Genomic DNA, 13,385 nt, shown 5'->3' with positions numbered 1-13,385 from the left:
CGTGCACGAAGCGGTGCTCCTCTGGCACAAGCGGGAGCAGGAGTGACTCTGCTCCCCCGTCCCGGTGCAATCCTGTTCGAATGGGAGTGGCAGGGGCTGCTGTCTGCGGGTAGCTTTGCAGACTGGTTAGCCAAGGGCTGCATCGGTTCAGTCCGTGCCGCAGCACGTGGTGCCCCGTGTAGTTCGCCAGTGCAATGCTGCTAGGTTTTCTGCCTGTCCTGCAAGTGCTGGGTCATGCCGTGCGTCTCGTGCGAGTAGGTGCCGCTGCCAAAGATACCTAGTCTCATTGAGCAGACGTGTTCCAGTTATTACAGAGACCCTGGTCAAGGATGGACTTCTCCTGGAGAATCTCAAGGCCATCGAGATCCCAAACATCGTGAGGGAAGGGAGCCTGCTCAGCGCACTTTTAAAGATAACTGGGTAAGTGGAGAGCAGTGTTGTAGGCTTTGGCTGGAGGTCCTCAAATTCAAAGCCCCTTGAAGTTGACGGGGTTCGTTCCCCTGATGCCTGTGGCCTCAGGGCTCGGGCTCAAATGAATAGCCAGAGAGGAAGCAAATCCCTCCGTGGGCTACTCTTCCATGCCGCCGGCTGTCCTCTCTGTGACGGAGCTTGATGCTGATTCACCAGAGAAGCAGCTGGCCTGCCGTGCCAAACGCCCAGCTGGACCCGGGCCTGTGGGGACTTGTGCCGGCCGCCGTGAAATTAAAATTGTGACCACAGTTCAATCAGCTGCGGTCTGGTCCTGCAGTTCCTGAGGACAAAATAGTTTGTTATCACTGTTAGCAAGAGATGCTCCTGGCTAAAGGCCCAGTTCAATGAAATAAGGTGGCGTTGGCCTGTGCTCTGAGCCCAGATGTTACACTGATGGTGCTACAAGCATCGAGGAGGCAGATGTGCATGCCTCTTGTAGCGCGACAAAAATATTGCTGCATGAAACGGGAGTTTCTGCGCGGCGGTACGGGTTGCAGCACTGAAGTAATGTCTCTGCAGTGCACCATAGAGCTACAGGGGCTCTCCTGGTTAGCCAGCATGGACCGGGGGCTAGGTTTATGTTGGCTCCAGAGCCGAGCTTACAGAAGAAGAGGTTTGTCCCTTGGCTCCTTGCTTCAGGCTGCTTGTGCATCGCCCATGAGCAGGTTCCTGCAATTACTTGCAAGGATATCACAGGCACAAATCGTTGCACCAACAATTTGAGTTCTTGAGTTGGTGCAACGGCCAAGCCCCCCGCCAGGCCTTTTCCCCCTTCTAACCCCTTTTGCTTCTGCTCTGCAGATTGCGTATTGTCGATGTGCGGCTTCCCGTCGTGTCACTAGAGCTGCTGTCTAGTGTTGAGTGCCGTGTGAGAGTCTACACCAAGCTAGAAATCCAGGGTGACTAGTGAGTAGTGGGGTGTGAACGCTCTCGAACGTTCACACTTGCGGGTGATGCTAAGCTGCCGGATGTCCTTCTGGAGGAGTCCTGCTGGGAAGAGCAGCAGGCCGTAGCCTGGCCTTGACTCCACGTTGCTGGTTCCTAGCGGTGGCAGTGAGGCCGTGTCTCTGCCTCTGAGGGCACAACCAGGTGCATTCGGATGCTCGTTTCACAAACGGTTTCATACTTAGAAACCTGCCGCCAGGAGAACACGCGTTGTGTGCAGATTTGTAGACCCATCACTCAAAAGACAGCAACGTTCAAAAACCCTCCGGTGGGGAAATCCTTTGCACCTGCTCCATGTACTCGGGTTTGGAGTCAGAACAGAAAGGCCCGGTGCATTTTTCCTGCCGCGCTGTCGGCGTGCACCCGGGCAGCAGGCAGAGGTGGATGTTTTCAGCATGCTCCCTTGGCCGTGCAGTTTCCCCGCTGTAAAGCAGACCTGTATCCATGTGCTTTGTAGCACGTGGAGTGCTTGCATGGCTCTAATGGCAGTAACGTGTTAGCAGTGGTGGGGGCACGGTGATTTTTAGAGTCTGGGGTGAATGGCAGTCGAGGAAGGTGTGAGGGTCTGCTCGTTTGGTGGCAGAAGGGCTGTCTTTGAGACGACACTTATGCCAGTGATGCTGGGAGACGAGATCGTTTTAACCCAAGCGTGTTTGTTTAGTTCGTTTGGCGCCGTTCCTGAACCAATCGACATCTTCGCGGCAGTGAACATCACAGTAAAACTCAGGATTGCGGACTACTCATCAGGCACCTACCAAGTCGTCTTTGAAGACTGCCACTTCGTTCTTGTCTCCATCGACATCAGCCTCCTCTCTGGGTAGGTGTCGTGGGTTTCCAGCCCTTTCAACCCGAGGATGCTCTGACACTTGTTCCCATCCCTCTCTAGATCCGTCGGGAGATTTTTGTTTTGAATCTCTCGCCTTTCGGCTTCGCTGGCTGCTCCCTCATTCGTTTCATGCGCAGGATCTTTGCACCCTCCGCCCCCTTTGCGTAGCGGACGTGGTGGTGTATCTGGAAGGCTTCACTCAAGTGCTTGTAGAGGCAGAGCTGGCAAACCTCAGGGCGCTGTTGCTAGTGCCGAGGGGGCTCTGCATGCCGAGGAGGGAGCGCTCCCCGTGGCCCGGGTGCTGGTTATGCAAGCCCCGAAAGGTGCGTGATGCTAATTGAGGCTGGAGGCTGGCCATGGGGGTCTTGGCTTACTCTCAGATCTCCATGTGCAAATCCCATGGACTATGCAGGAGTCATGTCCATGCAGCCCTGCATAAAAATTAACTCTAAGTGGGGAAAAGAGACCCTTATGGATTCGGACTACCTTGCTCCTGTTGGAAATGCTGCTCTGAGTTGCAAAGGCAAAATTACAGAAGTACTGAATACAAATGCCAGATGGTCCTACAGAGCCCTTAGGGCGACGGCGTCCAGGGAGGCGGTTGTAAAAGCTGCCTTGTAGTGTTCCCCTCAAGTTCATCCACGTGCAGAAAGGGTCCTAGCCCAGCCCCGTATGCAATACTGAAGCAGAGATGTCTGAGTAATTACCCAGCTCCTACAACAGCATCGCTTGTGTGGAGGCTGGAGGAATAAATCCACACGCGGTCAGCTGACCCCTGCCCGATCCAGCTCATCAACTTCACGCGCAGAAAGAAAAGCGCTCAGACTTCAGGTTTTGCAATGACCGCAGTTCTGGCCTGTCTCGCATTGCAGCAGCGATTGCAGGGATGGCCTGATTCAGCTGTATTTCAATCAGCGGCTGAAACTACCTCGGATGCTGAATCTCTCCTCTGCTCCGGTCTCCCCGGATGCCGTCACGAGATGGTCGTTTTGGCCATTTTTGTCTCATTCTGCGCTCACGTTTGGTTTTCCATTTCTCACAGGTTACTGCCTGTGTTGGTGAACAACTTGGTGTCCAGCACCCTGAGGAATACGCTGCCTTCCCTGGTAAGCCCGAAGCTTGGCAGCTCCCGCCGGGCAGGTAGGGAGCGGCAGACGGCACATGTCCTGTTGCCAACGTATTGATGGGACGTGCCGGGAGCTGCTCCTCCTCATCACGGCCCAGCGCTGTCGCAGCCAGTTTGTTGCAGCGGGACGGGGCGTTCCTGTCCCTGTCTCTGCTGTTCGAGTGTCCCATCTTGTGCTGGGCAGAGACAGCTGGCAGGCAGGCTGCCTGCTGCTGGGATCCTACAAGGGCAAGGATTAAATATTGATGAGACCAGAAGCAGATGCAGTCAATGTAACTCATCAGGAAAAGCACTCCCTGTGGCTGCAGGCTTCCTCCCAAAGGCCTGGGTGCTGCAGCCCTTGTGTTATGTGGCTCCTCATTCCCTGGGGATTGCCGTGGGCACGGATGGGTTTGCCCCGGGCATGATGCAGGGCTTGTGGTGCACACGTGGAGAAGGGCTGGGCTCTGAGAGCTCACCTCTGCTTTGTGTTACAGCTGTGTCCAGTCCTTTACACTGTCTTCAACTTTGTGAAGACGCATATGGAGTCCACTGTGAACGGTATGTTCCTCACGGACGCTCCCTTGTCATCTCTCCTTTCCCATAATCCCAGCCCCTGGAGCGCTCGTTTTTTATGCTGCCATAACCCATCCTGTCTGGAAGTTGCACCTCTTTCAGGGCTCGGTCATGTCTAGAGGGCACGCAGCCCAGCTCAAAGACGGTGTTTAAGAGGGGTATCAGGAGACAGGGTGCAGGAGCTGGGAGCGGCATGAGAAGGGATCTCGGTGGGAGTGCCAGCGAAGCCTAGAAAAGGGAGTGAGGTAGAGTCTGCCCTTCTTCCAACCTCATGGGAGCTGTGTTTCCTATTGCACTCTCCTTTTCCAGTGCCGGGCTGGGTGAGTTCGGACCGGCCTCTCTGCAGGGCGCTTCAGGAATAGTTGAGCCAGAATCACTATTCCTGAACTGCCAACGCGCCCTTGTTACCCGGCTGCAGCAATGCCCTCAGACCAGTAGGATTTGGGCAGAGAAGGCACCTGGGTGGCCCCTTGAGTGCGGGTATCTCGATGATCCTTGCTTCTCGTGCAGTGGTACTCCAGGTTGGTGCAGTCGGGTCGATCGAGTATCAGCTGGCCAGCCTTCCCCTGCTTTTCAAGCAACACACTCGTCTGGATTTGAGTGTAAGTGTTGGCTTTACAAGGCGAGCCCCTGAGTCTGTGCTGGGCTGGTGTGTGGAGGTCTTTCCCTGGAGCAGAGCGTCCCTGGGGGAGCATCCTTGCCCTCAGCGATAGCCGTTTACGCGGCGTTGATGGAGATCGGCCTGCTCAGGGTAGCCGAGGGGAGCGGGGTTAGTAACTTGTTGTGAAAAATACTAGTTGCAAATGCAGGACTGCTCCACAAACCATCCCGTGGTGGGAATGAGTCCCCTTGGTCTCAGGGCATGCTTGGATCAGGGTCTTGGCCATCTCTTCGCAGGAATCTTTCACCAGCGTATCCTGATCCTTGCAACGCATTTACAATTTGCAATGGTTCCCCAGAAGCTGGAGAAGCAATTTGTATCCACCCCTGGCAGGCTGATTATGGCTTCTGTTTTTATCTATGGGATATGAGTTGTCAGCTAAATGTTTGATTTTCGTAGCAAGGGATAAGAGTAGCAAAGAATACATAAAAACAGCCCGTCCGGATGCGAGTCTCTTCTCCTGTACGTGACCACAGGTATCTGACTAAAGACCGGCATGTCCTGGATGCCAGGGTTCGTTAGCGTGTGTGAAGAGTAACGAGGTGGGATGGATATAGCTTGCAGACTTTGAGTGCGTGATAGCATGCAATCGCTGCACCGCCAGCTCTTGAGATCTCCACCGTTTGATTTGCTCAGGAACAGACTCCGGGAGATGCAGGAAGTGTGTGAAATACATGATTAAGATTTGGGATCCACTCCGCAGAGTCGGGGAACCCATAGTTGTTCATCCTGCTAGAGTTTAACAAGAAATGTTTTGAATTCAAGATGAAGGGACGTGTGGAGGGCACAGATCTGCTGGGTTAGGGAAGCACCAGAAGAGAGGAGGATGCACAGAAGTGGTGTAAACCCAGCGGCATCAAGCTCGGTCGCGTGAGTCTCGTCGTAAAGGGCCGGCGTTACCTTGTCCCATCTCTCTTTCCAGACTGTGGTGCAGCCAGCGCAAGGAGGCAGAGTCGCCCCCCCAGCCGGCTCTGCCCCCGCTGCCCTGCCTCCGCTGCGGGGCAACGTGCTAAACCTGGGGCTGACGGAGGCTTTCCTGAACACCGTGCTGCCCATGCTAACCCAGATCCAGCGCCAGGTGTTTGCCTTCAGCCCTGACGCGGTGAGTACTGCAGTGGCTCGAACCCAACGTAGGGCATTTCCAGCCACGCCGGTGTGAGGCGTCTACACGGCGGTCTTCGTGCGTGCCCAAAGCTTGTACGGGTGTCAGATGGAAACCGAGGTGAATGAAGGCTTCAGGACTGGCCTCGTAGGTCGCTATGAGACGGTAGCGCTCGTATTGCCCAAGCCTGTTGCATTGAGCCAGATGCTCTCCTGTGTTAACAGGTCTCCGAGGCCCTGCAGCTCACGGATGCCATCCTGGCTCTGATTCCTCCTGGGGTGAGTGATGTGTTGGCCTGCCAGCGTGTTGCATTGCCCAATGGGTCTCTGCAAATCTCATCCCCGTGCAGGCTCCCTGAGCTAAGGCACCGTGCGCAGCCTGGGCAGGCCAGCTAGGAGTCTGCCCGAGATGGGCGCTCCCTCACAGTCCTTCGATGTGGTCTCCCTTGGCTCCAACCTCATCCCCCAAGGGTGCCTGGTACCACTGTGATAGGGTGGGCCAGGGGGTTTCTGCCTCAGTGGCCCTGTGGCACAGGGTCATCTTCAGGATGGGTCTGCAGCCGGTGCTGCACAACACCTGTTTGCACGAGGAGACCTCGGCATGTGGCTTCCACGAAGGGTCGGGTGATAGCAGCCTTGGTGGCTGGCGTGCAGTGAAAGCACACCTCCCTTGTCCCTTGGCAAGAACCCTTTTTGTTGCTGAATGCAGATAACAAGAAGAAAGCCCTTCAGCTTTCCCAGGAGGGTTGGTCTGCAACCTAATAGCCACCACGGGGACTCTGCACCCAGCTGAAGAGTTTGCATGTAAGATGCAGCAGAGCCCAGACTCCTTGCTCTCTGAAAAGGCCCTGAGGAGCGATAGGGATGTGCGGGTCCAGGTCTCAGATCTGTCTGCCGTGAGCCCTGGGACCCCGTTGTGTCCAAAGGCTGCTGCCCCTTGCCCATTCCTCCTTCAGTTCATGCTTTGCCTCGTGTCTCCAAACCAACAGTGTTCCCGCTGCCCGGTGTCGACGCCTCTGAGCATTGCGATAACAGAGGCTGGAGCTCCCCTCATTGCTCTAGAAGCAAACAAAGCCACCGTCAAGCTCCCTGTCCGCATCCTGGTGTTCACTAATCTCACCGATGGCACCGTCCTGACCGTCCTCGCCCTGAAGGCGGTAAGCATCGCTAGGACGAGCGCCGTCCGGACCCCGCTGAGTGAAAGGCAGACGAGCTTCCCCAGACTGACCCCGTCTCTTGTGTCCGATTGCAGGATCTCGCTTTGAACGCCGGCATCTCCGTCAGCGACAACCACCTGCTGTTCGAAGCGTCCCTGGACAGGTATCTGGCGTCGCTGTGCGTCGGTGACTATTGACAGGGCAGTTTCCAGGAGATGGAGCAGGGATCGAAGTACGCAGCACAGTTCACAGGCCTGGCTTCTCCAAGGGAGCTGTGGGCGCTCACTTGGCGCCTCTGGAAATCGGTAGCCAGAAGAGTAAAGGTCAGCAAGGTGGGGTGTAAGTCCAGCAGTAGTGGACAAAACCCTCGTAGTTCTTGCAGTCCCTGCTTGCACGGCAGCGGCAGAATGGTCACCAGTGTCCAGCACATATTTGTATTCTGTTTTCTGGGCAAAAATAAAGGTCAAATGATCTTGCCATGTAGCAAGGCGATATCCTTTCGATTGCAGCAGGAGGACGTTGAGTAGCTGCTGCTAAAGTTAAGTTCAATATTTTGCACTCGGCAGGTCCGGATAAGACTTTTAAAGGCTTGGGAATTTTTTTCACTGAGAATTGTAGAAGTCCTGGATGAAGATCTCTGGGGACGGTTAATATAGATTTACACTGAGCCTTGAAACAATACGAGAGTTTCACGAGACCGGGAACACAGCGCTGTAGCTGTATCAACATATAGAAGTGGCTAATGAGATGATTTGGGTAATTGTAGGTCTGTCAGCCTGGCTTTGCTCCTGGAATGAATATCCCAGTGGTTAAATAAAGGACTTTCAAGAAGGATGATATAATTAATGCCAGTCATTATGGACCGAAAGATTTAGAAATTGGAAATTAGACTTCAAAGTGAAAGACACCTGAGCTCAATCTATTGCAGGTTTGCATAGGACCGGCGAAGGAGTAACTAGATAACATCTCCCGAATATGAAGGAATGGCTGTTTTTTGATAGAGGGCTCTTCTATTTAGCCATGGTCTATGAGATACGATGGCTAGAAGTAGAAAGAAGATGATTAAAGACTTGAAATAGAGGTCCCATTTTCAACAGTGAGGCTGACCGGGTATGGAAACAACACATCCAGGGCCAGAGCGGGTTCTCCATATCTGGCCATCTTTAAATCAGGATTTTTTTTTCCCTAAAAGAGATGCCTTAGTTCACACAGGAATTAATTTGGGGTTGTTTTATGACCTGTGTTCGAGAGAAAATCAGACTAGACGATCCTGGTGGTCCTTCCTAGCCTTGTGCTCGTGCATGTCTGAGAGCAGGGCGGAGGAGGGGATGTCTGACGAGGGGTCGCTTGCTTCCTCTTCCTGCAGCGTTGCTCTCGTCTTGGAATCGTCCGACGTCGGCATCGTCCACGTAAGTGCCTTTTCCCCGGTCTGCGAGATGTGCTGTCGGGGCAGAGAGCTGCTGCATCCCTGGACAAAGCGGCCAAATGCTGCTCCTTGTATCTTGGGGCGAGGGGGGCAGTTCAAGGACTCTTCTACCTGACGAAGGTGGGATGAAAACTTAGGGCACCATGGTTTGTACGTGTGCTCCCCGTCCACTGCCTCGGGTGGGAACCGAGTTCTCCGTGCCGGTCGTGGGCATCTGCTTCCGTCCTGTGCCCATCAACCGTGTTTGCATCCTTGCTTCTCTGTTTCAGGTCTCCGATCTCGTGCGGCCGATGCACATCCTGCTGGAGGGAGCATACGTGCCACCCCTCAATGGTACGGCCGCTGGGATTGTCCTCGCTGCACTCGGCTTAGCCAAAGCCCAGACGTACCTAACGTCTCGCTGCTCGTTTCACCCTCACAATGACCGTGGTTTTTTGTAGACTTGGCACGAAACGTGGCTCAGGCTGACAGCTGCTAGAGAGATGTGCTTGATGAAATGATGGCTGTTTCCTGCTTCAGTCGTATGGGTGATGAGGGAGATAGCTGGCACTAGCTAATCTGGAGTTTCTTCTACCTTCCCTTGCAGCTGCAAAAAGGAGAGAGAGCGCGAGAGTACCATGCTCCTGCACACGTTTTTGTTGTGCAAATGAGCTGTACTCCCTTCCCTGCAGTTTTGATGGTTAAACTAGAGGCTTGGAGTAGGATGTGGATCCCGCTGCATGAAGTAACCTCCCTTTTGTGTGTTGCAGAGGCTCTGCGTGTTGGCATCCCGCTCCCAAAACTGATGGACATCGACTTTACTGGGGCTGCCGTTCAAAGTTTGGAGGTAAGCACCTGGGCAGTCCAGAGCAGACTCTTCCTCGCAGGCATTTTTAGCAGCCTGCTCCTTGGCCTCGTCACCGGGCATATAGCCGTGCCTTTCCTCATGCCAGGAGTTTTAAGGTTGGAAGGGAGCTTCCTAATCAGCTCGCTGACTCCAGCATCCCCAGGACAGCGATTTCCTGCAATGAGCAGCATTGTCAAACTGGTGTTGCATTTGAATGGGGCAGGGGATTTTCTCTCCCAAAATGTTATGAAAGCCTTGGACCAGCAGAAGTTGGCTAGCAGTTTCCAGAGAGGAAAAGATGCTTGTGGAAAGGGGGAATTTTATTCAGGAAATAACTTAAACCTGTCCCTTTCTAATATTTCTCAGGACCTGCTCATGTTGTATGTGTGAGCTGGAAAGCCCAAAGCATGAAGAGGTCTTTCTCAGTACACGACTGGCAGAAGAAAGAAACACCGGAAAGGCACACTTCATCTGACATTACCCTTTCTCTCTCTTAGTCTTTTCTAAATTTGATTAGAAAAAGTTTGGTTAGATTTTCAGACAGTTTAGACCTAATTTGCACGTGTAATTACTAAAAGGCATCTTCAGAATCAAGCAGTGGGTCGGTGAGAGGATGCACGAATATATCTAGTTGGTTGACTTCCTGCGGCTTGTGTGATAGGGGTTTCGGTAGCTGTGTGCGAGGTGAGGGGGCCAAGCTGTGAAAATCTAGTGCCTTGAGGAAAACTGGATTAAGTTTTACATAGGGGGAAGTGCGCTAGGTTTAGTGAGAAGAAAACACATTCTTGCTGCAGGGAGTTTTCCCCCCTCGCTAATCGAGGGAGTTTGTATCAGGACCACGAGCTGAGGGATGGACAGCCGCGTTTGACTTCTTGTGTAACTCCTCTAATAAACATTTCTGCCTTCTCCGCACTTGACCCGTCCTCTTCTCTAATGGTCCCCAGGGTGTTTGCTCGGCCCTTTTTACCATGGCAGGACTCAGCTAAGTTTTTGAGAACAAGCACATGGGATACTAGTGTGAGAAAGCAGCAGTTTGTCCCACTCGTGTTTGCCAGAAAATGGATGCACGGAGTAGGTGTCCTTGATAACGTAGCAATGGCGCCTCTACCTGACTAATGTGAAGCTGAGGGAGAGAATTAGGAGCTTGCCGTGGTCGCTTGTACGCATGCTCAGCATTTCATTTTCTAAACTGTGTTAACTGGTTTGTTGCATCGCACAGTTCCCGCAAATTGCAATTTGAATTAAGGGTCAATAGACCATCATTGACCCTCATGGCAGGGGGCACTGCCTGTACACTGTCTATACACTTGACAGCCCCTTAGCAGAGGTTGGAAGTAATTAGGAGGCAATAATAAGCTTGTTTAGCAGTGCAACATTGCTGCAGTTATCTGAAGTGCTGTACCATTGACTTAATACTTAGTCACCCTGCGGTGCTGTTGGCACACTTATAAAGGTGTGCCCGATATAAAGGCTCTGTTGTGTTACGAAAACCCAACTGAGTTTCCCTTGAGAGGATTGATGTTTGCAATGCTTGTCTGAGTTCCTAAGGACTGTTTTCCCTAAAATTTGGACTGCTTTAGTCTGCATTAACTTTAATCCTCATTCAATGAGGATTAGTTCATCCGGACTGGAGGCAATTTGAGTTCGGACCGCAGACATCCATGCATATATAGCGAGGGCTGTAGTCCAGATCAAACTTAGCAAAATGTAATGTCTCTAAATGCCCCACGTTTTCAAGGGTCGTGGAGTCAATGCTGGTGATTAAACATTGAAGGGGGGAGATGCTCCCCTTGCTAAGAAGTGTAATGACACCGGACAGCACCTGTGCACACACAGAGGCATGCAATGATGTGTGTACCTGCCTGCACCGCTCCGCTACGCTGCACACTTCTGGAAGGAGGCTACAACTTGTGAGAGATTGGCCCGTGCATAAACCAGCATTTTTACACGGGCTGTGACGTAACGGGCCTCTGGGCTGCTGCAAAGGGATGGCACTTGGTAGTGATGACTCTTGAAGAAAAATGTAGGAAGTGTTTCTGAGTTTTATATGGAGAAGATGTATGATATCTCGAATTGCATGGAAGCACCCTCCACGTGCAGGAAAGCCCACGCCGATCACTCGATGCGGGCTTTTGACTTCTTGTGCAGCTCTTCTAATAAACCTTTCTCCCTTCTCAGGGTGCATCTACACATCCATTAATGTGCCATAATTACACTGCGATTAAGTTTAGTACCTGTAATAACAGGTTCTAACTTAATGCTCCATAATTGGTGCTGCTGTGCATTAGCTCAAACGAACACTTTTTTGTGATGCTTAACTAATCTGCTACGCATTCGCGCAATTTTTGCCATCTGCACTAATGTGCAGTGCAATTAGTCCAATGGGCATTAAGTGTCTCATGCAAACGTGCCCTCCGTGCTCTTTTCCAGCGTTCCCCAGGATACTTGCTCCGACTCAGCTTCGTGTAGACGGATTCAGTTCACGTTTTTGGGAAACTGGCTGGTAGGTTTTTGGTGTGAGAAATAAGCAGTTGGATCCCCTCGCGCACACCTGGCAGCTGTCCCTGACAAGGTAGCAATGGCGTGTGGACCTGACCAAATGCAGATCTGAGAATCGGGAGCACACCACGTTTCAAAAGGTGGTGACGTGGATGCCGGTGGCCAGAAACTGAAGGGCGACGCTCCCTTTGCTAGGTCTTGAAGACGTGCTATAATATTCTTTGCCACTGGAGAGCACCTGTGCACCCACAACGATGCATACCTGCGCGTTCAGCTACTCTGCCCACCTGTACAGTGGCAGCAGAACGGGTGATATTTTACTCTAAAACAAGGGATTGTCCTGGATAAAAGAAGCTAAGAAAGTGTGTTTCTTTTTGCACTGGTGTAAACTGTCGCTCATTTTGCCAAAGCCGGTGGAGTTATGCCAGCATCGGAGGAGAATCGAATGAAGCCTGGAGGCCATCAGTGACCATCAAAATGTGCCGGTTACACGACACGGGACGGGAACACGCTGGAGTCTGGAAAAGGAGCAGGGTCAGGATATTTAGAAATATTCTTGGCCCGGTTCTCTCCTGTTATGCTCATCAGTAGCTTTGCACCGCAGAGAGGAGAATCGGTGCCATTAAAAATGTTTTTGAACATGGATATTGTAATTCCTGTTTCAACAATGTACTAATCCCCCAGGGGAGGCTGCCGCCGCCTTGTTCCATGCCCACATTGGGTGTAAGCTGGCACCGAGACGTGGCTTGAGCATGACTGGGCTCTGGGCTGTTGGGAAGGACTGGATCTCAGTAATGGTGCCAGACAGCTAGTTTGCAGGGCTACGTTGGCTCTGCATGTTGTGCTTGTGCTGCTTGCATCTTGTGAAGCAGCTTCTGACCCTGCCTGTCTTCACGCGCACGCCAGGTCCAGCCCTCCCGCAGCCCAGGGGAGCTACCAGCACACACGGGCAAAGCTGCATTTATCCGTGCAGACTCCACCCTGTCTCTTCCCGGATGCTTAGTTTGCTGCTTGCACAAATAGGTGCAAGCCGCAGAAGCAACCGGTTATGTGTAAATTCTCATACACCTGTACCAAGCATCCCAGGAGCTTGCAGAGGTAGGGTGCAGGACTGAAGATCTGCTCTTGCTGAATGGTGACTGGGTTAGCATTTTGGGAGCACCGTGCTCAGCTGGGAACGATGACAAGTTTGGATCAAATGCCATATAGTGAAACACCAAGCAGCATGAGCTCCCTGAGTCTGACAGCAAGAAGGGGGAAGGGGAAAGCACTGGAGCAGGCTCCCCAGAGAGGTGGGGGACTCTCCATCCTTGGAGGTTTTGAAGACCTGGCTAGACAAAGCCCTGGCTGGGATGATGGAGTTGGGCTGATCCTGCTTGGAGCAGGGGTTTGGACTACTTGACTCCTGAGGTCCCTTCCACCCTCATCATCTATGATTTGATGTTTTACTAAAAGCTCTGCTGCAGTTCCAGTGAGAATGAAGGTGTGGACGTCACAGGGTCTGTGCTATGCAGGATGTTGCCTCTCCTGCTTCTATAATCCCAGGTCTGTTATTTTAGACATGCCAGGAACTGCCTTTGAGATTCGCTCCTGGTGAATACACCCTTGATCCGTAGCTTGCAGGACCTGGAAATGTGGGGGATTTGGCCCTGGGCGTTGCAGGGGGCGGGCAGGGTGGGCTGGACCTGCACGTCGGTAGCGGATAACCGAGGGAGCACCAAAATAGCTTCACAAATCTACTCGAGTGACGGCTGGGCAGAGTTTGGAAGAAGCAAGACTGCCGACGATTGAG

At 52.7% G+C, this 13,385-nt stretch overlaps 1 protein-coding gene across 1 annotated transcript in view; it reads left to right on the top strand.

Annotated features, from left to right (window-relative positions):
• The window catches only part of LOC106722577 (BPI fold-containing family B member 3-like), a 46,179-nt gene extending 36,188 nt beyond the window's left edge, over positions 1-9,991 (top strand). Inside the window, exons 16-29 of the mRNA XM_025212181.1 lie at positions 306-420; positions 1,273-1,377; positions 2,078-2,233; positions 3,285-3,348; positions 3,845-3,908; positions 4,434-4,525; positions 5,507-5,686; positions 5,911-5,964; positions 6,675-6,842; positions 6,938-7,005; positions 8,209-8,251; positions 8,538-8,601; positions 9,018-9,094; positions 9,461-9,991. Coding sequence (XP_025067966.1) covers positions 306-420; positions 1,273-1,377; positions 2,078-2,233; positions 3,285-3,348; positions 3,845-3,908; positions 4,434-4,525; positions 5,507-5,686; positions 5,911-5,964; positions 6,675-6,842; positions 6,938-7,005; positions 8,209-8,251; positions 8,538-8,601; positions 9,018-9,094; positions 9,461-9,484 — 1,274 coding nt within the window. The 3' untranslated portion in view covers positions 9,485-9,991. The remainder of the gene's footprint in view (positions 1-305; positions 421-1,272; positions 1,378-2,077; positions 2,234-3,284; positions 3,349-3,844; positions 3,909-4,433; positions 4,526-5,506; positions 5,687-5,910; positions 5,965-6,674; positions 6,843-6,937; positions 7,006-8,208; positions 8,252-8,537; positions 8,602-9,017; positions 9,095-9,460) is intronic.
• The last annotated feature ends 3,394 nt before the right edge of the window (positions 9,992-13,385 follow it).

The sequence above is a fragment of the Alligator sinensis genome, unplaced genomic scaffold (genome assembly GCF_000455745.1).
Source record: "Alligator sinensis unplaced genomic scaffold, ASM45574v1 scaffold1032_1, whole genome shotgun sequence".
NCBI classification, from domain to species: domain Eukaryota; kingdom Metazoa; phylum Chordata; order Crocodylia; family Alligatoridae; genus Alligator; species Alligator sinensis.
The sequence above is the reverse complement of the archived record's forward strand: the minus strand, read 5'-3'. Positions and strand labels throughout refer to the sequence as shown.